The following is a 26,823-nucleotide window of genomic DNA, read 5'->3' as shown; positions in this document are numbered from 1 at the left end:
GGGGCACGTTGTGCACATTCATTTTGATGTTGTTTTTTTAAATACTCAAAATAAAAATAAAAAACATTAAAAAATCTGATTTCTTTATTGCATTTCTTTAATTTCATCAAAGCAAAACATAATGCAATAATATTGTAATGAAGTTAAACTTGAACATTAAACATAATTCATTAATATTTTAATGAAGTTAAACTTGAACATTAAACATAATTCATTAATATACTGTAAATAAGTTAAACTTGAGACGGCATCGTACAACAGAGTAGTCACGTGGCGCGTCATTTTCTACAGGATGCACTGCAGGGAAATGAACATTTAATCATGAAGGCTCAGTATGTATTTGTAGCCAACGAAGTCATTTTTATAGTAGGCTAATATAGCTAATATAAATACATACAGCATGTGTTGCCATCATTATAAGGCTTATATAAAGCTTTTAATTTTTTGCGGCTCCAGACATATTTGTTTTTGTTTTTTTGGTCCAATATGGCTCTTTCAACATTTTGGGTTGCCGACCCCTGGCCTACAGCCAATGAGAGAGTGGCATTCACTAGTGTGTGCGAGTGTGTGTATACCTGCTGCAGGCCAGCGGGAGGCTGGGGGAGAAGTTAAAAGCGCTCTTTTTGGGTTTATTTGGATCCAGGAAATGGATAGTGGAGTGGAGGTTTGACAGGACTCAGGAGCACCCGTGTCTGTTTGACGTTTCATACAGAAAGAAATTAGTTTATTATCAACGTTGAGGAGAAATGGCTAATTCCCTTTAAACCCAGGTGAGCAAACATGTACATGTTCTACCCTATTAAAGGCTTCTTTCTCATTATGTAGTTAATAACCAAAGATATACAACATGTTTTTGGCTGTGAGACGTAGTTTGGACGAAGTTGTCGGCGATTCTTCCTATAGTAAAGTCATGCAATGTGAAAGTCCCTGTCGCCGATCCATCTTGCAGTGTAAACAAAGCAGCGACGAAACGCCAGCCCAGATAGTCAAGCAGTGTGAACACATCTGTGACACGACTACCTTAAAAATCATGCAGTCTGAACTCGGCATAAAATGCTTTAAACTTTCTTTAAATGCTCACACAGTCACAGGCCTTAAAAACACATGCAGATGACAAACTTTCACTGTATGATGGTTGAATTGTGCAGCATGTGCTCAAATCTCCTGTGTTATGGTTTCTGGTCATCCTGACTGAACATTGCGTATGTTGCGCTCTGACTAATGCAGATGCTCACATTGCGATTATAAATGCGCAAACGATATATTGTGCAGCCCTAATCTGGAGCTGTTTGAGCACAGATTCAGGAATGTCGCTGACAGCAATAATAGCATGAAGCTCTGAGTTGTTTTCATGGCAGGATTAGACAGCCTCATTACTTTCCTCAGCCCAAATTCCCTTGTGATTCCCAGAGTCCCTCCAGCATGTTATGCAACACATCCATGATTGTCCTCCTGGCAGATCTCTGCGATTCAGTCGCATGTGATTCTGGGTTTGCGCTTCGCTTCACATCAGCCGATTGGAGCTCGATTCTCCGGACATTTCTCATCTGTGCCATTAAATTGGACACTGATATGTGTAAAGTCTATGAGGGCCAAACAGATGAGCGTATCGCAAGATTCCTGAGCTTCTCTTCTCACCATACGACAGCTGCATGAAATTCAATAGCGTGCGAGTTTGCAGCATATTGGGAATTGGAAATAGGGCAGAGTTTCATGGTTCACATGAACTGCGTTTGGGAAGTTGATGTGTCCTGTGGTGTGACATGCTAAAATGCATCTCAGAGTGTTATTAACACGGTTTGTCTCATAATTATAATCACGTCCCATGAGGCTAGACTGATGACCGTATCAAAATCTCCTCTTGTGATTAATCGCTGAAGCGTACATGCAGTGAAAAACATGATTATTCAAAGTTCAGTACAACACAATTCTTTTATTTTACTTCAAAATGTTCAATTATTCTTCATAATCTAATGCAGACTAGCACTTACTGAATGAACATGGGTTTCAGAATACATCCTACATATTTTTTACTGTTGTCATGCAACTGCAGTGCTGTATAAAAGCAGCAATCCACATTAAAAACGAATGAAAATGATTATAAAACATTGTAAAAACCTGAAAAAATCTACAGAAACATTAAAAATATACAATTTAGTTTATATTTTTTGCAATAACACATTTTTATTTAGGCGACGCAGTAGTGCAGTAGGTAGTGCACTCGCCTCACAGCAAGAAGGTCGCTGGTTCGAGCCTCGGCTGGTTCAGTTGGCGTTTCTGTGTGGAGTTTGCATGTTCTCCCTGCGTTCACATGGGTTTCCTTTTCGGGTGCTCCGGTTTCCCCCACAGTCCAAGCACATGCACTATAGGGGAATTGAGTTGGCTGAATTGTCCGTAGTGTATGAGTGTGAATGAGTGTGTGGATGTTTCCCAGAGATGGCTTGCGGCTGGAAGGGCATCCGCTGCAAAAAAACATATGCTGGATAAGTTAGCGGTTCATTTCGCTGTGACGGCCCCAGATTGATAAAGGGACTGAGCTGAAAAGAAAATGAACATTTGAATTTAAATAATACATTAAAATACACTCACCGGCCACTTTATTAGGTACACCTGTCCAACTGCTCGTTAACGCAAATTTCTAATCAGCCAATCACATGGCAGCAACCAACTGCATACAGGCATGTAGACATGGTCAAGAGGATCTGCTGCAGGTTAAAGCGAGCATCAGAATGGAGAAGAAAGGGGATTTAAGAGACTTTGAACGTGGCATGGTTGTTGGTGCCAGACGGGCTGCTCTGAGTATTTCAGAAACTGCTGATCTACTGGGATTTTCACGCACAACCATCTCTAGGGTTTACAGAGAATGCTCCGACAAAGAGGAAATATCCAGTGAGCGGCAGTTCTGTTTGTGCTTATGCCTTGTTGATGCCGGAGGTCAGAGGAGAATGGCCAGACTGGTTCCAGCTGATAGAAAGGCAACAGTAACTCAAATAAGCACTCGTTACAACCGAGCTCTGCAGAAGAGCATCTCTGAACACACAACACGTCCAACCTTGAGGCGGATGGGCTACAGCAGCAGAAGAGCACACCGGGTGCCGCTCCTGTCAGCTAAGAACAGGAAACTGAGGCTACAATGCACACAGACTCACCAAAACTGGACAATAGAAGATTGGAGAAACGTTGCTGCTCTGATGAGTCTCCATTTCTGCTGACACATTCAGATGCTCGGCTCACAATTTGGCCTCAACAGCATGAAAGCATGGATCATCCTGCCTTGTATCAGCGGTTCAGGCTGGTGGTGGTGGTGTAATGGTGTGGGGGAGACTTTCTTTGGGTCCATTAGTACCAATTGAGCATCAACGCCACAGCCTACCTGAGTATTGCTGCTGACCATGTCCATCCCTTTATGAGCACAGTGTCTCCATCTTCTGATGGCTACTTCCAGCAGGATAATGCAGCATGTCATAAAGCTCAATCATCTCAGACTGGTTTCCTGAACATGATGATGAGTTCACTGTACTCAAATGGCCTCCACAGTCACCAGAGCTCAATCCAATAGAGCAGCTTTGGGATGTGGTGGAACAGGAGATTGGCATCATGGATGTGCAGCCGACAAATCTGCAGCAACTGTGTGATGCTATCATGTCAACATGGAGCAAAATCTCTGAGGAATATTTCCAGTATCTTGTTGAATCTACGCCATGAAGGATTAGGGCAGTTCTGATGGCAAAAGGGGTCCAACACCGTTCTAGTAAAGTGTACCTAATAAAGTGGCCGGTGAGTTATTTTTTTATGTATATAACTGTTTAATACAACTGTTTTGTTTAAATGCACCACAAATAGTTTCTATATTAACTGAGAAATGGTTAAAAATATACATTTCCACAAGGTGATGTACTCATTTATGCTGAACACTGTATGTATATTTTACTATGGTTGTTACTGCAACTGTTTTACAAATGCACTAATCCACTTAATAGTTAAAGAGATGATAAAATTAGGGACAGTCAGTAACTGTCTGCATAATGCTAATGTGATCAGGGTGTGTGATGATCATCACATGATCATCTCTTTCCAGTAAAACACTTCTTTCATGTGGCTTAAAAGAGGACTTTATTTCTCAAGGCCAGTTTATTCCAAAAACCACAAAGAAAGGCACATGAATGCTGACGCTTTGTCTGAAGCCTCTTTGTGTCCTATAAGTAATCAATGCTTTTTATTCTGAAATGTAAAAGGCACGTTTCATATCTGTAAGTTCTCTATTGATTGTCAGATGTGAATCGATCGAGAATAGATGACTTGTTGAGAAGCGAATCAATCCGAGCAGCTGACTGAGTCTCAGCTCATTGAATATTCATGAGCATCAACAGCTGCCCTATTGAATGTGTTTTAAAGAGCGCTGAGCTGAATGGCTGACTCCTTTATCCCAAATTCACACACATGTCCGTCGTGAGAACTTGATTTAGGTTAAAACTGTGGTTGAACATATTAGTTCTATTGGTTGAACTATTTTCAAAGGAAATTCTATTATTATTATTATTATTATTATTATTCATTTAATTTCTTTTTGGCTCGGTCCCTTTATTAATCAGAGGTAGCCACAGTGGAATGAACCGCCAACTTATCCAGCATATGTTTTACACAGCGGATGTTCTCCAGCTGCAACCGATCACTGGGAAACATTCATACACACTCATTCACACACACACACACACACACACACACACACACACACACACACACACACACACACACTACGGACAATTTAGCCTACCGCATGTCTTTAGACTTGTGGGGGAAACTGGAGCATCCGGTGGAAACCCACGCCAACACGGGGAGAACATGCAAACTCCACTCAGAAATGCCAACTGACCCAGCTGGGACTGGAACCAGCAACCTTTTTGCTGTTAGGCGAATGTGCTACTCACTACGCTACCATGCAGCGCATTATTATTATAATTATTATAATTATTATAATTATTATTATTATTATTATTATTATTATTATCCTTATTATTATTATTAGTATTATTATTATTATTATTATTATTATTATTATTATTATTATTATTATCCTTATTATTATTATTATTAGTATTATCCTTATTATTATTATTATTATTATTACTATTATTATTATTATTATTATTATTATTATTATTATCATTATTATTATTATTATTATTATTATTATTATTAGTATTAGTATTATCATTATTATTATTATTATCATTATTATCCTTATTATTATTATTATTAGTATTATCATTATTATTAGTATTATCATTATTATTATTATTATTATCATTATTATCCGTATTATTATTATTATTATTATTATTATCATTATTAATATTATTATTATTATTATTATTATTATTATTACTTCTACTACTAGTATTATTATTGTAATATTTTCATTATAGTTTTTATTATTATTTAAAGCTATTATTTTTTCCCTATGGTTTCATTATTTAATTGAATTTAATTACAATTAGCAATTAATTTTGCGCAAAAATTTGAATTTGCAAAGCAATGGAACATAACATGTTGAAATAAACATGATGTTTTGACAAACCGACAATATTTTTAATATTTTAATACATTTTTCATTATTTTTTCATGCACAACGTTTAATGATCAAAGACTAATTGTTTCAATAAAAACAAATAGTATGTTTTATTTACAACTTTGAATATTTATTTTTTTTAATTTATGTTGTGTCTTTTATCAAACACCCCTCATTAACTCACAAGCATTTTCTGCTTGAAAAAATGGCTGCACAATATATGGTTTCAGCATTGTGGTCATTCGCAATAGTCACATCACAGGATATGCAGTGTTTGTCTGGATTATAATTGATCACCTGCATTGGTTTTTGAGGCCTGTGACTGTTTTAATTGCATTTTTGTCCTTGTACCATTGTCACTTCAATAACAGAGACCATGCAGTATTGTTTTTAGATTTGATTATTCAATTGCTGTAGCTGAATACTGTTGAGGCACGGAAAAATATGCTTGATGTTTGCGCAATGCAAACAAAGTGTTGTTTTTTATTTTTATTTATTTTTCTGTTGTAAATTTGGCTAACTTTTTAAGTTGACTGATGTAATGTAATTAGTTAAAATGGTTATTTCTTACTATATATTCAGAACAATAGTACTTATTGTTTAATTCAGATTGCACAATATTTACATGCGTGTTTGTGTGTGTGTGTGTGTGTGTGTGTGTGTGTGTGTGTGTGTGTGTGTGTGTGAGAGGATGAGTGTGTTCGGGTGTTTCCCAGTACTGGGTTGCAGCTGCAGTGGCATCCACTGCGTAAAACATATGCTGGAATAGTTGGTGGTTCATTCCACTGCGGCAACCCCCAATAAGGGACTAAGCTGAAGGGAAATGAATGAATGACATAGAGTGTGTGCCACTTAATAACAGCTGTTATTAACATTATAAAGGTTTCCTCACAGTCTTATGAACACCGCCTCAAGTAAACGGTTGCTATTTGTTACTTTGTTAAACATTTAAATATTAAATAATACACTGTATGAATCTGCAGATCAGTTCTGTGGGTCCTGGTCATTTTTTTATAGGGAACATCTGGGTTGGTGTTTTTCTAAGCCTCATTTTTCTCTTTACTGAGGTGCCAACCAGCGGGTGTAAAGTCACATGAGAGGGCATTTGTGTTTTAAACAACCTCAAACGAGCTCGGTTTCCCTCAAGCCCTAAAAACCAACAACACAAACATGTAATTATAGATGTGCTGATTCAGAGATCATGGGGAACGTTTGGTTAAAGGCTACCAATTAGGTTTTGAAGGGAATTTCCCCCCACCATAGTCTACTGTAGAGCCAAAGTTGGATTTAAGAGGAATCATTCATCTAAAAATGAACATTTCTTTGTCATTTACCCAATGTCATTCCATATATATGACTGAGTTTCTGCTGTGGAGGAATCAGAATGAGGCTGGATTTTTATGCTGTCAGGCTTGGGAAAGACACCGGAAATTATTATTATTTGCAGCTGTGCATTACTAAGAAAGCTGGCGTTTGTGATGCCAAAACTGCTGCAGTATGTGTGAAAGCGCTGTTTTTAAAAGATTATTGCTTTTATGGTACTTTAATAGGCCTTTTTTGAGCTTGTTTGTAAGTAGAGGCAATATACCACATTTGTTGTATGGAAAAAAGCTGATGGGATGCTTTCTTTTGTGTTCTGTTGTTGTAAATTTTAGGAATTCATCTAAGCGAAAATTGTTGACCAAAAAGCCCTGCCTGATAACTCTGGATGCACCAGAATCCTCGTAATAATTGTTTATTTCATTGAATAATCTAAAGCAGTTCCTCCAGGAACCCATGAAGCAATGTAGATGTTTGCAACTAAAATGTCAGAATGTGAGAGTGTATGGGTGTCTCCCAGTACTGGGTTACGGCCGGAAGGACATCCGCTGCTTAAAACATATTCTGGAATAGTTGGCGGTTCATTCCGTTGTGGTAACCCCTCATAAATAAGGCAAGGCAAGGCAAGTTTATTTATATAGCACATTTCATACACAATGGCAATTCAAAGTGCTTTACATAAACAAGAATAAAAGAAACAAGTAAAATAAAAATAAAAACAAATAATAAAAATGCGTAAAAACAAAACAAAACATAAAAACAGGTAAAATGTGATATAAAAGAATGAAGAAGAAGAGAAAAACATGATAGTGTAATCTGTCGGATGCAGCACAGTGCTCATTCAGTAAAGGCACAGCTAAACAGATGTGTGTTCAGTCTTGATGTGAATGTGCCTAATGTTGGAGCACATCTGATCATTTCTGGAAGCTGATTCCAGCAGCGGGGGGCGTAGTGGCTAAAAGCCGATTCACCCTGCTTTGACTGAACTCTTGGAACTTCTAGTTTATATGATCCTAATGATCTGAGTGATCTGTTGGGTTTGTATTCAGTGAGCATATCTGTAATGTATTGAGGTCCTTGGCCATTTAGTGATTTATAGACCAGTAATAATACTTTAAAATCTATTCTGAATGGAACTGGCAGCCAGTGTAGAGACCTGAGGACAGGTGTGATGTGCTCTGATTTTTTGGTTCTGGTTAGAATTCTGGCTGCAGCGTTCTGGATGATCTGCAACTGTCTGACTGTCTTTTTAGGAAGACCAGTGAGGAGTCCATTACAGTAATCCACCCTGCTGCTGATAAAAGCATGAACAAGTTTTTCTAAGTCTTCACTGGACACAAAGCATCTGATTCTTGCTATGTTTTTGAGATGATAGTATGCTAATTTATAAGGGACTAAGCTAAAGACAAACGAATTAGTAAGTTAACTTGTGGTCTAGTTTACACCAGTTAGCAAACTACAGGGGTGATATACTCCCCTTATTAAAGTTGGAAACACTTTATTGATGATCCATTTGAGTATTTGTAGACTGTCTAGTTAATATCTGTTGATACTGTCTCTTCATCAGACATTTAACTGATTATAAGAAACTTTGCAAGTACATGTCAACTTACACTAACCCCAACCCTAACCTAACAGTCTACTGATAATCTATTGAGAATTAGTTGGCATGTAGATGCGATGTAACTTACATTCAGCAAACAGACCATCAAAATAAAGTGTGACCTTAAGGTTAAGGAGCACCCGGAGGAAACCCACGCCAACACGAGGAGAACATGCAAACTCCACACAGAAATGCCAACTGACCCAGCCGAGACTCGAACCAGTGACCTTCTTGCTATGAAGCGACAGTGCTAAAATAAACCCTCAAATAAATGTACTAGCTGTATTTGATTCATACACTTGGATGTTAAACTATGCAGATGGCGCTCTGTGGCCAAGAATTCAATGCATTCCTACTGTAAATAATGGAATATACATTCAGAACAGCAGGTGTGAGAAAAAAAATGTAAAGTGAGCACAGATCACACATCGTGCGTGTGGAAAGCCGTGAGGTTGTGACTCATTGATGTTCTGAGTGTTTATACTGGGCTTAATGGAGTTTATTCCTCTATATTCACTCCTGATGCTGGATCTGTCATTGACTCGTTCTGTAAAACAGGTCAACACTGATTGATCGACACATATACAAGAGTATTTGGGTTGTGGCTCTGATTCAGTGACCTGTCAGTGACAGAAAGTGGGTCAGCGCTGCTGTTTGCAAGAAGAAAGAATACTCATTGAAACAATTAGACATAAGAGAGCGTGCATTATTTTATAACAATATTTCCAGGTATAATCAGGGAACACATTCGGCCCTGGGCCTATAGCAAATCCAAGGGCCCCCCCTCTTATTTATTTATTTTCTCTCAAAAGTGTGTGTGTTTATACAGTACAGTTGAAGTCAGAATTATTTGCCCCCTGCTAATTTTTTCCCCCAATTTCTGTTTAATGGAGAGCAGATTTCTTCAACACATTTCTAATCATAATAGTTTTAATAGCTCATCTCTAATAATGGATTTATTTCATCTTTTTCATGATGACAGAACATAATATTAGACTATATATTCTTCAAGACACTAGTATTCAGCTTAAAGTGACATTTAAAGGCTTAACTAGGTTAATTAGGCAAGTCCTTGTATATTGATGGTTTGTTCTGTAGACTATTAAAATATATAGTTTAAATGGGCTAATAATATTGACCTTAAAATAATGTTTAAAAAATTTAAAACTGCTTTTATTCTAGCTAAAATAAAACAAATAAGACTTTCTGCAGAAGAAAAAAATATTATCAGACATACTGTGAACATTTCCTGAATCTGTTCAACATCATTTGGGAAAAAATTTTAAAAGGAAAAAAAAAATTCTAAGGGGGCTAATAATTCTGACTTCAACTGTATATTTTAATGTATATATTAGAGCTGCATGATTCTGGCTAAAATGAGAATCGCAATTTTTTTTTATTTATTTATTTTTTTACTAAAATAAAGATCGTGATTTTTCTCAGGATTCTGTAGATGTAAAATAAAGGTTAATGTGAGTGGGCTATTATTATTGTTAATCTCAAACATGTGGTAAAACAGCAATAGGCTTGTGTAGCTGTACTGTTGGATTTTTTTATGATAAATTGTGCAGCTCTAATATATATATATATATATATATATATATATATATATATATATATATATATATATATATATATATATATATATATATATATATGACTATATGAATATATGAATGAATAAATTATACATATTAATATATGAATGAATTGTTGTTTTTGGTGTTATTGTTGTTATTATTATTACTAATTTACTCATTAATATTATTATCTAATTTACCACCATTTGATTATATATTTTTTCTATTTTATTTAAATAGGCCTGCAAGAATCCAGAATTAAGTGATGACTAGGGGTGTAACGATACACTCAGCTCACGATACGATGTGTATCACGATATAATGTTCACGATTCGATATGTATCACGATATTTGGAATAAAAATTGAAAATTAAACTGAAATGCTAATTTTACCAAGTAAACTATTTTTTATGCATTTCTTTTGTTTCAACTTGTTAAACTGAACCTTCTTTAAGAAAATAAATTAAACAGGCCTGTCTCTGGAAAATAAAACAATTTAAAAACTTCTTAAAAAAATATTATTGAAATGACAGAGACAAAATTAAGGAACAATTTAAGTAAAGGTGCAAAAAAAATAAGCTTTCTATTCACGTGAATTTAATAGTAAGAGTTTAAGGCTTTGCTTGGTCACTTGCGTTTTTTGTGTGTGCAAAAAAAAAATCCACATTTCCAGGTATTTAATTCAAATTTAATTAAATCATTCATTTAGAGATATCTGTAATTACAATTGTGACTAGTCAAAACTCATTTAGAGATATCTGCAAATATTTTCAATGGAAGTCAATGGAGGAATATGACTAGTCATAATATATTTGCAGATATCTCCAATCTGATTTCGTACTAGTACAATTGTAATTGCAGATATCTCTAATTGTCATTCTGACTAGTCGAATTATAATTATGACTAGTCAAAATATAATTAGAGATATCTCAAAATATATTTATGAATAATCAGAACAAAGGTTTAAATGCTAAAACGGCTTGCCATACGCGCGCATCTATCATAGTCCGCCCTCTGTAGTAACAGCTCACGGTCAGCTCACGTCATGTGTGATTTTGCGGCCGCCAATACATCATTATATGAAGACAGAATGATATTTTAGGGTGAATTGTACCTTATAAATACACTATGTGACTCTTTCAAGACCATTAGGAGGTATCCCTGTCGCTGTGCAAAGTATGTAAATCACTGTGAAGACTTTATAACTTCGGCTATGTTTGACCCAGTATGCGTGTCAAAAAGCGGACGAGCGAATGACTGTACAACCGAAATGTTGCCAGACGTCTGATGTTGAGAGGATGGGCCATCCTCTATTTCAGCTCCACTCATCTTGGTCTGCTAACATTACTGCTGCTGCAATCTGAACTCACGTGCGACAGCAGGTGGAACGCAGCTCACGTGCAAACAGCTCAACTAATAAGAGAAAACGGACATCATATCGTAATCAAATAGTCATAACGCCACGAGGCATATCGAGACATTTTTGCATCGCAATAAATCGTACAAAGATAAATCGTTACACCCCTAGTGATGACATAATATAAACTTTAAAGTTCAAACAAGCTGCAAAAATCAGCAAAACAAAAACAAAACATTTGCAATACTTCCTAAATTAGTGCTTTATAATAAATACTTTAAATTGGAGATTACCTTTAAAAGGTTGACACCTGATCACTCTTATGGGTGACTAAAACGGGGCTATTCCATACTCTGATTGGGCTACAGTCACTCTGAGCCCCAGTTTAGCAACAGTTTTTGAACAGCAGCGAAATGAAAGGAACCTTCACATTATTGATGAGAGAAAGCATAATGCAAAGAGACATTTCCTGCATCATATCGCAAATTAATTCTTCAGCCAATTAAGGGCCCCCTTCTCCTGTGGACCCTGAGGCTTTAGCCCCCCCAGCCCTTATGTTAATCCGGCCCTGGGTATAATGCCAAAACTTAACATTTCTTTGTAAGTTACCCAAGTATTATATGATAATCACCAATTCTTCGTCAACAGTTCTGTTCATAATATTTCTGGACAGAATTTCAAAGCGAGGGGGTCCGGTTTGGGAACCGCAGGATTTCTTGTAATTCACAGACGATGTTGTTCTGTTGGCTTCATCGAACATGGACCTTCAGCATGCACTGGGGCGGTTTGCTGCAGATTGTGACATGGCTGGGATGAGAATCAGCACCTCTAAGTCCGAGGCCATGGTGCGCCACCGGAAAAAGATGGTTTCCATCTCCAGGTTGGAGGAAAGTCCACCCCAGGTGGAGGAGTTCAAGTATCTTGGGGTTTTGTTCACGAGTGAGGGAAGGATGGAGCGTGAGATTGACAGCAGATTAGTAGAGTGGGAGCAGTAAAGAAGGAGCTGAGCTGAAAGGCAAAGCTCTCGATTTACCGGTTAATCTATGTTTCTACTCTCACCTATGATCATGAGCTTTGGGTCATGACAGAAAGGACAAGATCTCTGATCCAAGCGGCCGAAATTAGTTTCCCTTGAAGGGTGGCAGGGCGCACCCTTATAGATAGAATGAGGAGCTCTGCCACCCGGGAGGAGCTCGGAGTAGAGCTGCTGCTCCTCCACATCCAGAGAAGTCAGCTGAGCTGGCTTGGGCATCCTGGACGCCTACCTAGGCAGATGTTCCAGACATGTCCCACCGGGAGGAGGCCTCGGGAAAGACCCAGGACACGGGAACGCCTCGGGATCCCCCCAAAGGAGCTGGAGGAGATGGGGAGAGGGAGGTCTCTCTTAAGACTGCTGCCCCCATGACCTGCACCCAGAAAAGTGGACGAAAATGAGCAGAGAAGAGATGAGATTGTTTGACAGTGGTAGTACTGTGTATATAATAGTGCCATAATTAACCCAAAAAAGTTTAGTTTCCAAATAACTTTTTAGTTGTAAAGTCTAGAAGGATACAGCTGTGGATACTCACGCCAGTAAAGCATCATTTGTGTGACACTGTGCAATGATAATCAATATTTTTACATTACTGTGAGGGTTGGGTTTAGGGTTGTGGTAGGGGTAGACAGTAATACATACAGTATATAACATAAATAATTCTCATTAATGGCAGCATGCTGGCTCAGAGGTTAGCACTGTGGCCTCACAGCAAGAAGGTCTCTTGTTTGAATCCCGGCTGGATCAGTTGGTGTTTCTGTGTGGAGTTTGCATGTCCTCCCAGTGTTGGTGTGGGTTTCCTCCGGGTGCTCCGGTTTCCCCCACAGTCCAAACACATGTGCTATAGCGGAAATGATCAACTAAATTGGCCGTAGTGTGTGTATGAGTGCGTGTGTGTGAATCTGAACGTGTTTGGGTGTTTCCCAGTACTGGGTTGCAGCTGGAAGGGCATCCGCTAAAGCATGCTGGAATAGTTGGCGGTTCATTCCACTGTGGTGACCCCTAATGAATAACGGACTAAGCAGAAGGATAATGAATGAATGAATGAATGCATGTAGATAGTTGTGTGTTGTCATGACTTGTTGATCCTGCACTGTACATATTTTGAAGCTCATTATTCCAGATAATGCGTTTGATTGTTTGTCGTTTAAACCTTTGATGACTTCAGAAATCTTTTAGGGAGAAATGAGCTGTGTAAACGTAGCTTATGCAGTATTAGCGGATGTGAAGCTTGTTGTTTTTGTAAATTGATTATTGCTTATTAACGCTGGTCTGAGATGTTGAGACGCATGATTTATGGTGACCCCCCCCCCCCTCCTCCCGCATCCACATTCCTCCAGTTATTCCTCTCCTTCACACAGCTTGTGGGAATCTCAGCGCTGGGAGCCCTTGGGAAGCTGAATGAGGTGTGTGTGTGTGTGTGTGTGTGTGTGTGTGTGTGTGTGTGTGTGAGAGAGAGAGAGAGAGCGAGAGAGAGTGGTGTGAGAGTGTGTGCCAGTGTTTTTGTATGTGTGCATGTGATTGTCTGTGTGTGTGTGCGGATGTCTCTCTATGATTTCTGTGTTTTTGTGTGTGTGTGTGTGCAGGTATGTGTTTGTTTGTTTATGTGTCATTGTTTGTTTATGTGTCATTGTTTGTCTCTCTTTGTGTGTGTTTGTGTGGTGAAGCTGTGAATGTGTGTCTCTGTATATATATATATATATATATATATATATATATATATATATATATATATATATATATATATATATATATATATATATATATGTGTGTGTGTGTGTGTGTGTGTGTGTGTGTGTGTTTGTGTCTGTGTGAGAATGTGTCTTTATTTGTTTATATGTTTGTGTGTGTGCAAATGTTTGTTTGTTGTGTATTTGCGGGTGTCTGTGTGTTGTACATGTTTGTGCTTGTGTGTGTGTGTGTGTGTGTGTGTTTAGCGTTGCCTGTCTCACTGTGTGTGTTTGAGTGTGTGAGTGAGTGCGACTGATCTGTGTATGTGTGTTTGCCTGTGTGTTTGTGTCACTGTGTGTCTGTGTTTGTGTCTGTTTGTGTGGTGTATGTGTGTCCACGTGTGTGTGTGTGTATATAGAGGTGCATGTCTGTTTATATTGGTGTGTTTCTCACTGTGTGTGTCTGTTTGAGTGTGTTTGGTGTGTGTGTGTGTGTGTGTTTGTTTGTGTCTGTCTGTGTGTTTGTGTTTATGTTTAGCTTTGTGTATTTGTGTTTGTTTGTGGTGTGTATGTGTGTACACGTGTGTGTGCATGTGTGTCTCTGAGTGTGTGAGTGTCTCTCTCTCTCTCTCTCTGTCTGTGTGTGTGTTCAGGGCTGCAGGCTCTGGTGCTCATGAGAATCTTCTGTTTTGTGTGTGTCAGACAGACAGACAGCGGTGCTGCGCTGCTCACGGCTGACTGAACACTGAACGCCATTCAGCCTCCGTTTACCCCATACTGACCAACACAAAGCCGTTCTCCAGCATTCACACACTCCATCAGCTGTACTGAGCCCGTCCCAACTCGCACACACAGACAAATACAGCCTGAAAACTCACATGGAGGAGCTGATGACCAGTTAACGTCCTTCATCTGATGTTGTCCTCCTGTATTATGCAGGGATTCAGAATGTGCTGGAGTTTGGTTAAAAATCATTATTAAGGGCAATGGACCCTTTTCACAAGACGGTTTGATGCATTGAATGGTCATCAGCATCTTAAACCCTTGAAAGTTTTTAATATTTTGAGTTTGATGGATGCTTAAAGACGCCTCTCGTGTGGAGAATAAAGCCTCATGCATTGCTCAGGTGTGAGTTTCTCAGACTTCAACAGAGTGTCAAAATCTTGATGCTTCTCTGGGTCTGAAGTTAGTCAGATCTGAAGTTAGTTCTGTATTCTCTATCGGATTGGGGTCAGGTGATCGGCTGGGCCATTCTACAGCTTGATTTTCTTTCTCTGAAAGAGAAGGGCGTACTCACACTATACAGTTGAATGAACCGGGACAAAGCACGCTTGTCCTCACTCCCGTCTGCCCCCAATGGCCCGCACTCGCATTACATTCGGGCCCGATTCAGCACACTTACACTTCCCAAATGATCCAGGAATCGGGCCTGGACACGGTTCGGATAGCGTAGTGTGAGTAGGTCCTGAGAGTCTCCTTAGCTGTGTTGTTTTGGCTCATTGTCTTGCTGAAATGGTTTGATCTTCATCCTCCTGCTGATGTAGATGTTGGACTGAAGCAGCTGATATTCATTAACACTGAGGAAGGGCAGAGGGTGAAGAACTGAGAGATTTCAGCTGCTGTCTGGGCTTTCACTGCCCAAAATACACCCCCCTTTCTTCATGTGTTCAATACTTTTTCCCTGCATCATTTCATTTTATTACGCAGAACTTTATTTGTAAACTAATTAGATTTGTTTTCTCTGCATATATGGATTTCTTTGGTTGTTACCAACATCTGGGGAAAATTTCAAATCGACAGCACCTTTAGAAATATGTGTATTTATTAGAGCTGTCAATATTAGTGCGTTAACGCATGCAATTAATTTGAAATATTTAACGCGTCAAAAAATCATGCAATTAACGCAGTTGCAGTTTTTTATTTCCTATGGGTCGACGTGTTCAACATGCTAAGAAATATGGATAAGACCAAGGAAGCGCATTTTGAAGGCAAGTTTCAGTATAAACCATTAATGTCGCATTACCTGGCTCTCCAGCGTTTCCTCCAGAGTTTCATCTAAATTCGACTTTTTTAAAACCTTCGACTTTTGATACTGCTTGGCAAGCGGAAAGAAAAACCTCCGCATTTCGTGACTCGGTGGTCCTTTAAGGCAGTGGTCCCCAACCTTTTTTTCACCGCGGACCGGTTCTTTACGTGAACACAGCTGCTGCGCTTGTGCATCCAGGTTAATCATGAACAACTCAGGGCACATACGGTCTGATTATGTTTCAATCAAGGTTTATATGCATCAAATACATAACATCTGTGCCAAACATTTCAACTGACGAACATATCAACAATAATACAACCGTGTAGCCGAATTAAATGTATGCATTGGCATGTTACAGCCCTAATGAGTATGATTACGTGAAACTCCATATAGATACATATTGCAATGATTTTGGGTACTTACTTAGCGATGCACGCACACATATATGCACAATCCTTAAATGCTCTGCTGAGTTGGACTCTATAATACCTGTTTTACAACTTTAAACTATCAACAACCACCAATGAGCTATATTCTATCGTTCTTCCCGCTCCGTGGTGGATTTTGGCATAGTCCATTTCATTGAGATGGCGGGGGTGAGTAGAAGAAACCAAGTCGCGGAGGGGAATATTCTCTACAGAAATAATTTATGATTTCTTATGTGGCCTGGTACCAATTGTTCCACAGACCGGTACCGTTCCGCTGCCTGCTGGTTGGGGACCACTGCTTTAAGGTAATTAAAAATGCACTGTTTTACATGGTCGACTCTTAATCAGAGTATTATCTTAATCATATTTAAATCGGAGTATTGGTGTCCGTGTAATTGTACTCAGAATGTGACAGATGAAGTCGCGAGCTGTCAAAGACAGCGCATTCCTCTGCCTTTCAGCATGCACCCTCAAATGTGTCATTAAGTTTGACATGTTTCCCTTTTAAATGCAACATTTGTAAATTGTATGCTTCGCGTTGTCGTGTCAGAATCCTTGTGAAATATAGCCATACTTAAGAACGCTTAGTTTAAGCAAATTGGATGAACGCGATCATGCATGTTGAATCTGAAGGGAGTGGCTCCGGCTGCGCTGTCCTGTGCGCGTTGTGTCTGTGTCTGTCTTTCTGTCTGTCTGTGTGTGTTTGTGTTTGTGTGTTTGTGTGTGTGTGTGTGTGTGTGTGTGTGTGTGTGTGTGTGTGTGTGTGTGTGTGCGCGTTTCTAGCAACAAACCTACCTAAACTAAATCAAAAAGTTATGAATTGCTGTGAGATTGCGTTGCACTCTCAGCTCACGTCAATCAAAAGAAAAGGTCCTCATTGTCCCACGATAATGTCAACAGACTGGACTGTATTAGCAACTGGATGAATGTAAAGGAGGACTGAGCAAAATTGTTTCTACTTTATAATTAATGTTCAAAACTCACAGCAATACAACTTTACAATGAGTGCAACTGTTTGTATTCAGTACTTTATTATTATTATCATTTTCCATTTTCCATTTCTGCAATGTCTGTATTTGGCATTTTTTGCAGTCCACATGGAAATCAATGTTTTTTTATTGGCATTGATTGTTTTAAAACTCAAATGGCATGAGCATGCCTGTGTTTTAATTTCTGTAATGAATATGGCTGTCAAGCCAGGATCTTGATGGTTTATTGTGGATATTTTGTTTACATGAAGAAATCTGTGTTACAAGTTAAACACAAATTCACACAATGAATTTTAATAGTTTTTGTCTTGTGTTTACATTAATTTTACATTTGAATAGCCAAAATGACAAGTTTTAGTCTTTAAAATGTGATTAATCGCGATAAAAAAAAAAAAAAAAAGAGTGTGATCAATTATTTAATTTTTTTAATCGATTGACAGCACTAATATATATGTATCTAATACATCATCTTTGGATAAAATTACAAAAACAGAATTACAAGTTGTGTAAGGTGTGTGCAATGCAGTGTGTATGGGGACAGGACAGTAATAATGATAATAATAATAATAGTAATAATGATTATAATAATAATAATAATAATAACAATAATAATAATAATAATAATGATGAAATGATGATGATGATAATAATAATAATAATAATAATAACAATAATAACAATAATAATTATAATAGTAATAATTATAATAATGATGATGATAATAATAGTAAAAAAATAGTAATAATAATAATAATAAATATTGTGCATAGACGGGTTTTAAAATAAGTTAAAGCAACATAAATTGTTGTCATTAAACTTTTTAAAGTGCACGAAAACGGACAAGTCCATGCAGAAAATCTGCTTTAGCTTGTAGATCTTTTGTTTAGTTTTTTCTCTCTCTCTTGTTTGCTCTTTCTCTCATTTCTTCCTCCATCTGCTCCTGCTCTCCGTTCCGTCATTCATTGTCCCGGGAGCATCTTCCCCCTTTTCTTTGCATGTCTTGGGTTCTCATGGCTCGGGCAGCAGATGGAAGGCTAGTTTGTGGCCGGTGGTTTTATGCTATTATGCTAATATATGCGTGGTGGACTTCAGTGTTGTGAGGGTCTCCTCCTCCTCCTGCGTTGGCATTGTGCTGGTCTGGGAATGTGTTGGCGATTCTGTGCAGACGTGACTGGGAAACAACTTTAGTTGGACACACAGAGTCTATGTGGCTGCAGAGCGAGACGACAATGTAAAGATATTGCGGAAAGAGAGCAAAACACACAAACTGACGGAATTGGCAGAGTTTTGGAAGAAGATTTGTTTTGTAGTTGTTGATTTGTGGCAAACAGCAATGGACACTTCATATGATGAAACTGAAGATGAACGGCAGGAGAAACGAGGTAGGTTTGAGTCATTGAAGTCGTTTATTTAATTCAGACTTTCTATTTCTATTTTAATTAATAAATGTGTGTATTTTGGGTGGCACGGTGGCTCAGTGGTTAGCACTGTGGTCTCAGGTCCCTGCTGGGTCAGTTTGTATGGAGTTTGCATGTTCTCCCCATGTTGGCGTGGGTTTCCTCCGGGTGCTCCGGTTTCCCCTACAGTCCAAACACATGCACTATAGGGGAATTGATCAACTAAATTGGTCGAAGTGTATGAGTGTGTGGTTGTTTCGCATTACTGGGTTGCAGCTGGAAGGGCATTTGCTATGTAAAACATATGCTGGAATAGTTGAACAAAGGGACTAAGCTGAAGGAAAATGAATGAACAAGTGCCATTCTTAGACAAACTTTTAAATTATATTTTAATAATACAAATGTACAGTGCATTCGGAAAGTATTCATATCACTGCACATTTTCCACATTTGTTTATGTTACAGCCTTATTCCAAAATGAATTAAATTGATTGATTTCCTCAACATTCTACACAATCCTTTATAATGACAATGTGAAAACAGAGTTTTTAAAATTGTTGCAGATTTATTAAAAATAAAAAAAGCTGTAAAATCACATGTACATCAGTGTTCACTTGCTTTGCTCAATTCTGTGTTGATGCACCTTTGGCAGCGATTACAGCCTCAAGTCTTCTTGAATATGAGGCCACAAGCTTGGCACACCTGTCTTTGGGAATTTTGGCTTATTCCTTTTTCAGCACCTCTCAAGCTCTATCAGGTTGGATGGGAAGTGACGGTGTTCAGCCATTTTCAGATCTCTCCAGAGATGTTCAATAGGATTTACATCTGGGCTCTGGCTGGGCCACTCAAGGACATTCACAGGGTTGTCGTGAAGCCACTCCCTTGATATTTTGGCGGTGTGCTTTGGGTCATTGTCCTGCTGGAAGATGAACCGTCGCCCCAGTCTGAGGTGGAGAGCACTCTTGTGCAGGTCTTCATTCAGGATGTCTCTGTACATCGCTGCATTCATCTTTCCCTCTATCCTGACTAGTCTTCCAGTTCCTGCTGCTGAAACACATCCCCACAGCATGATGCCAACACCACCATGCTTCACTGTAGGGATGCTGTTAGCCTGCTGATGAGCGCCGCCTGCTGTTCTCCACACGTAACGCCTGGCGTTCACTCCAAACAGTTCAGTTTGAGTCTGATCAGAGCAGAGAGTTTAGTTTCTGATGCTCTGAGAGTCCTTCAGATGGCAAACTCCAGGCGGGGAGTGTCTTCCGTCTGCCCGCTCTACCATACAGATGCCTGATTGGTGGATTGCTGCACAGATGGTTGTCCTTCTCTAAGGTTCTCCTCTCTCCACAGAAGAACGCTGGAGCTCAGACAGAGTGACCATCGGGTTATTGATCACCTCCCTGACTGAGGCTCTTCTCCCCGATCACTCAGCTTAGATGTCCGGCCAGCTCTAGGAAGAGTCCTGGTGGTCAAACATCTTCCACTTACGGATGATGGAGGCCGCTGTGCTCATTGGAGTTTTCAGAGCAGCAGAAATGTTTCTGTAAGCTTCCCCAGCCTTGTGCCTCCAGACAATCCTGTCTCGGAGGTCTACAGACAATTCCTTTGTCTTCATGCTTGGTTTGGCTTTGACATGCACTGTCAACCCTGGGCGCTTATATAGACAGGTGTAGCGTTTTCAGATCATGTCCATCAGCTGAATTGAGCACAGGTGAACTCCAATGAAGCTGCTGAAACATCTCAAGAATGATCAGTGGAGACAGAATGAACCTGAGCTCAATGTAGAGCTTCACGATAAAGGCTGTGAATACTGATGTACATCTGATTTATCAGCTTTTATATTTGTAATAAATTTGCAACAATTTCAAAAACATTTTTTTTACATTGTCATTATGGGGGATTTTGTGTAGAATGTTAAATTAATTTAATCCATTTTGGAATAAGGCTGTAACATTGAAAAAATAAATATCACACACCGCTACTTCTATTTCTCAATGCTTTTACTTTAACAGATCCAGTCCAATTTCATATTCTGAAATGTCGGTTTATAAACCCTTAACTTAATGATTTGTTTTCAGTATGCATTACGTGTGCAATGCAGGCATTCAAAGCAAATCTTCAGTGCATGCAGTGCAATGCAAAAAGTGAAGGCTTAAGTCAATTCAATTTCTTTTACAATGTCGACTTGTTTAATTACGCTTTTTATTCATATATTTTTCAGCGCGCAGTTAGATCATTCAGATATATAGACAGTGTTTTATATACAATACACATTGTTTCAAAGCAGCTTCACAGCAATAAACAGCATAAGAGAAAGAGTTATGTACTAATGTCATTAAATCATGCTATAATAATGATAATGCATTATATTCATACTGTGCATTTCTTACACCCAAAGCACTACACCTGGGAAATAAGTAAAAATCTATAATAGAGTAAAGCCACTCTGACTGGACAATAGTGTCATTATTAAGCTTATTTCTAGTTTTGTTGTAGTTTTCATGCATTAGGGTCTGCACAATATATCATTCCAGCATTGATATTGCAGTGTGTGTATCTGCAGTAGTCACCCTGCAGGATCTGCAGTGTTGAGTCTGGATTGTAGTTGATTAAAACACATGATGTTTGTGCAGGATTAACCATAACAGAGCGAAAGTGTATCATCTGCATGTTTTTAAGCCTTTTGACTGAGCATTTTAGGAGTTTAAAGTGTTCAGGCACAAGAAATTGTTTGTTATTAAATTATTTTGCTAAATTATTTTAGCAAAAATAATTGTTTACACTTAATAATACAATGAATACCATGTTATTTTATGTCATATTGGTATATATATATTGATTTATTCATTTACTTTTCGGCTTTTTATATAAAAAAAGGGCTCAGTCCCTTTATTATTCCGGGGTGGCCACAGCAGAATGAACCGCCAACTTATGTTTATGCCCTTCCAGCTGCAACCCATCTCTGACAACATATTGGTATATGATAGAAATTATATTTTTTGCAGATGCACTGCATGGAAAAATACTTGATCATTCCAGTCGGTCTAAGTTAATGAAATCTTTGCAAATAAAGCTATTCAAATTATCTAATGAAATTAAATTCATATCGCAATATACACTACCTGATAAAAGTCTTGTGGTCTATCCAAGTTTTAAAACATAAATAATAACTGGGCTTCTAGTTGATGATTTGGTGTCAGAAGTGTCTCTATGAAAGGTAAAGGCCTCTAGATTTTGCTTATTTGAGCTCAATAAAATCTGATCATGTCTTGATTATTAATGATTTGATGAGGACAGTGCGCTCTGACTCTGCTCAGACTAAAGTCTCATCACTGAACAGAAATAATGTCCAGTATAGAATATAAAGTCCTGCTGCAGTGGAGACAGAATGAATATTGTGTCTGACTCCATCATGAGCGTGGAGGACTGCATCCGTACATCTCTGACATGACTCACATCACTGATTAATAAAGTCATCTGGAATGAAGAAGAAAGCCTTCAGCAGGATCCCAGAGCTCATCAAGAGTCTTTGTGTTCATCTTCAACACCTCCTCCTTCATCTTATTCTCAATAATGTTCATGTCTGGTGACTGGGCTGGCCAATCCTGCAGCACCTTGCTTTCAGGAGCTTTGATGTGGAGGCTGAAGTATGAGCAGGAGCGCTATCCTGCTGGAGAATTGTCCCTCTCCTGTGGTTTGTAATGTAATGGGCAGCACAAATGTCTTGATACCTCAGGCAGTTGATGTTGATCATCCACTCTGCAGATCTCTCACATACTTAATGAACCCCAAACCATGATTTCTCCTTTACCAAACTTGACTGATTTCTATGAGAATCTCGGCTCCATGCTGGTTCCAGTAGGTCTACTGCAGTATTGGTATTCAGCAGAGAAATCCACCTTCTGACACTTTTACACATCATCAACAAGACGTCAAGTTATAATGTGTTGCCTTTACAACTGAGATCCACCACAAGACTTGTCAGGCAGTGCAAATCACGGCAAAACCGAAATATTGCATTGTCAGATTTTTTTCCAATATCGTGCAGCTCTAGTGTCCCTGCAACCACAGGTGTAACATTTTAAAATAAAGTGTTTTCGATGTTAGCATCGGTGTTGTTAGTCTTAAGGACATCTAAAAGCTATAAGATCTAAAACTGAGATAAGCCTGTAATGCCCCATTCACACAGAGCTTCAGCGTCAACGCTTGACTGAAGGCGTGTCTGAAGTTGGGGCTGAAGCGATCGTCATAGCAGCGTCAGCCAATGAAATTCAGTCAGCAATAGGCCACTGTCTAGCTGGTGTATTTGCATACAGCGATCTGATTGGGTGACGCTTCTGTCGGCGCTCAAAGTTGAGCTAGTCCCAACTTCTAGAGCGAGCAACGCCACTGAAGCGGTGCCGACAGATCCACAATGCAGTTCAGTAACGCCTGACGTCACCAATTCAAAGTGAATAGGAAGCGTTAATGCTGACGCCCCGTGTGAATGGGGCGTAAAGCTTGCAGTGTGTCACTTTCACCTAAAGGATCAAGAGTTTTATCACCTCATACTTCAGTTTCTTATCAAATCTTCTGACCAATCAAATGATCTCTAGTGTCTGACATGACCCACCCCTTTTTTCTCATTGGCTTTTTATTTGATGCTCTTGAGCTCAACCACTCAGCTCTGCCAGTGAGAAAACAAAATGCTATTGGCTGTTTTTAAGGGGAGGGGCTACACTATGCCCCGCCCTCTTGTCATGTTTCGGTTGAGATTACATGTAACATCGAATAAAAACATGCACATTTCAAAACACTTCACAGGAGCTTTAGGGAAGATGTAGGGCGGCTGTGGAGCTGTAACTTTCTCGATGATGATGATGAACTTTTTTCCATGTCAGTTGTTTTTTTCATGCACCAGAGCTGTGCGAATGCCTCTGCTTAACCTCAGCTTGAGTGCAGGACGCTGGCAGGGCATCAACTGCTTTCTGATGCTCTCCATTGTGTGTCTGGAGGACATGCTGTTAGTGTCCCGCTATAAAGCGTCCGGAAGTGCCCAGTCTTGACCTCAGTGGTTCATTAGCATAGAGGTCAGATCTGTGCTCCATCACACTGGGCTCTTTGTGCGCTGAGATCTGGGCTTCTGCTCTTGTTCTGAGTGATGAGTCTGGCACTGAGTCGCTAGCGCTGTTTCTGTCTGATGATGCGCACTAGAGTTCTGCGCTAAACTGGAGTATCGCAGCAAACTTTTGCGCAAAAAAGCAGCATTTTCATATATGCACAAACACAAACACACACACACACACACACACACACACCAAGTTGTCCTTTCTGCAGTAGGAGAAGCCACTGTGGGCCTTTTCCCTGAAACCTTTATTTTATTCATCTTTAATGTATGTCTGCCCGTCTGCTTCTGCTCTGGAGTGACAGTGCTTCTCTGATGACTCTGATTGGACAAAATATGCTTAGCCACGCCCCTCCAACTGTTAGTTTGCTACAAGTGAATGACGAGGAACTTAAAAATAAATCCTTCTTCTCTTCTTCTCCCTCTCTTCCTTTCCTCCTCCTCCATCTTCTCATTTCCTCCGCCTCCTTTATTCCTTATCTTACTTTTTACCTTTCATACTTTTTCTCCTCCTCCACCTCTTGTTTTTTCCTTCTTTTCCTTTTCTCATCCTCCACCTCATTTTCTTCTCCTTTACCTCCTCATTTTTCCTCCTCTGCCCCTCCTTTTCTCCTTTCTCATCCTCATTTTCTCTTCCTGTTTTTTTTTCCTTTTCTCCTTCTCTTTTTCTTCTCCTTCATAATCTTTTCTCCTCCTCTCCTCCCTCTTTTCTCCTTATCTTCCTTTTCACCTCTTCCACATTCTTCTTTTCTCCTCCTCACCTGCTCATTTTCTCATCCTCACCTGCTCTTTTTCGCCTCCTCCTTTTCTCCTTCTTTTCTTTTCTCCTCCTCCACCTCCTCATTTTCTTCTCCACCTCTGTTGTCCTCTCTCACATCCTCATTTCTCCTCCTCATCTCCACTTTTCTCCTTCCTCCTAATTTTCTCTTCCTTTTCGACTCATCTTCCTCTTCTCCCTCATCTCCTTTTCTCCTCCTCACCTCCTCCTTTTTCCTCCTTTTCTTCTTCTCTTCCCCTTTTCCTCCTCCATCTTCTTCTTTTCTCCTTTTCCACCTCCTCCTCTTCCACCTGCTCCTTTTCTCATCCTTGACCTCCTCATCTCCTCCATCTCCTCCTTTTCTCCTCCTCCTCTTCTATTCTTTCTTTCCACCTCCTCCTTTTCTCCTCCTCCTTTTCTCCTTTTCCTCCTCTTCTCCTCCACCTCTTAATTTTCTTCTCCTTCACCACGTTCTTTTCTCATCCTCCATCTCCTCCTGTTCTCTTCTTCCATCTCCGTTTCACCTATTCCATCTTCTTTTCTCCTCCTCCTCTCGTTCTCCTTATCCTTTTTTCTTCCTCCACCTCTCTTTCTTCTCCTCCACCTCCTCTTTTCACTTCTCCCACTTCCCCCTTTTCTCCTCCTCCACCTTCTCCTTTTCTCCTTCTCCATCTCCAGTTCTGCTGTTCCACCTCCTCCTTTTCTCCCTTTCCTCCTCTTTTCCACCTCCTCTTCTCCTCCTACTTTTCTCCTGCTCTTCCTCTTCTCCTCCTCCACCCCCTCATTTTCTTCTCCTTCACCCCCTCCTTTTCTCCTTCTCCACCTCCCCATTTTCTCCTATTCTACCTTCTCCTCCTCTTTCACCTGCTCCTTTTATCTTCCTCCACCCTCTCCTTCTCTTTCTTTTCACCTCTTCCACTTTCTCATTTTCTCCTCCTCACTTCCTCCTTTGCTTCTCCAACTTTACTCCTTATCTTCCTCTTCTCCTTCTCCGCCTCTTAATTTTCTTTTCGTTCACCTCCTCTTTTTCTCCTCCTCCACCTCCCCCTGTTCTCTTCTTCCACATTCTCCTTTTCTCTTTCTTCTCTCGTCCTCCTTATCCTTTTTTCCTCCACCCATCTTACTTCTCCTCCTCCTCCCCTTTTCTCTTCTTCTACTACCTCCTTTTCTCCTCCTCCACCTCCTCCTTTTCTCCTTATCCTTCTCCTCTTCTCCACCTCCTCCTGTTCTGCTCTTCCACCTCCTCCTTTTCTCTTCATCCACCTCCTCCTCCTCTTCTCCACCTCCTCCTTCTCTCCATCTTCTCCTTTTCTCCTCCTCAACTCCATCTCCTCTCCTCTGTCTTCTCCTTTCTCCTCCTCCTCTCCTCCACTTTCTCCTTCTCTCCTCCACCTCCTCCTTTTATTGTGGCTGGTGTGGTTTCGTTGTTTGTTGTGTATCTCTGCATGAATGCTTCAGCTGAACATGAGTCTGTGTGTGTCTGCTTTTATAACCCAATCGTCTCTCTGGGTTTTTCCACTGCCGTCAACACAAACTGAACCCAATCTGTGGCATTTAAAGTCAGGATCCAGTTGAACATCTGAGTGTGTGTGTGTGTGTGTGTTTGAGACAGAAAGAGCATGAGTTATGAAGGACTCAGCCGTAATCACAGCTGTGAGTCTGCATGGAAAGCTGGAAAGAGTCAAATGCGGCTCATGTTTAGGGAATGTGGCGTGTTTTCGTGTGTGTTTTTGGCAGATGTGTTTTACACTGATGTGTAATGACAGGCGCTATGCCTTTGTGGAAGAGATCTCACTATACTAAATACAGCATCAGCATTGCCTGACAATAATGATTATTTAAAAAAAACTTTAGTAAGGAATGGAGAACACTCTGAGAATAATTAAATGATAAACACCTGGAAACGAGGTGTATATTAACTAGATTCTTAAAGTTTGAGAACAAACTTTGAGGCTGGCTTGTGAAAGCCTGACGGTAATAGTTTATTTA

At 39.5% G+C, this 26,823-nt stretch overlaps 1 protein-coding gene and 1 long non-coding RNA gene across 7 annotated transcripts in view; both read left to right on the top strand.

The window, feature by feature from the left end:
• Window positions 1-26,823, top strand: part of gpm6bb (glycoprotein M6Bb) — a 96,415-nt gene that overhangs the window by 27,633 nt on the left and 41,959 nt on the right. For 2 of the 6 annotated variants that reach the window (XM_087266402.1, XM_087266404.1), the window contains exon 1: window positions 18,741-18,961. In XM_087266402.1, coding sequence (XP_087122528.1) covers window positions 18,913-18,961 — 49 coding nt within the window. In that variant the 5' untranslated portion in view covers window positions 18,741-18,912. 6 annotated transcript variants of the gene reach the window in all.
• On the top strand, window positions 14,279-17,981 carry LOC147842484 (uncharacterized). Its single transcript, XR_015500104.1, has 2 exons — window positions 14,279-15,571; window positions 15,750-17,981. It is a non-coding gene; the product is annotated as an uncharacterized LOC147842484 (long non-coding RNA).

Source organism: Danio rerio, chromosome 9 (assembly GCF_052040795.2).
Source record: "Danio rerio strain M-AB ecotype USA chromosome 9, GRCz13ab, whole genome shotgun sequence".
Lineage (NCBI taxonomy): Eukaryota > Metazoa > Chordata > Actinopteri > Cypriniformes > Danionidae > Danio > Danio rerio.
Note: the sequence above shows the minus strand (reverse complement) of the source record. Positions and strands in the feature narration are given on the sequence as shown.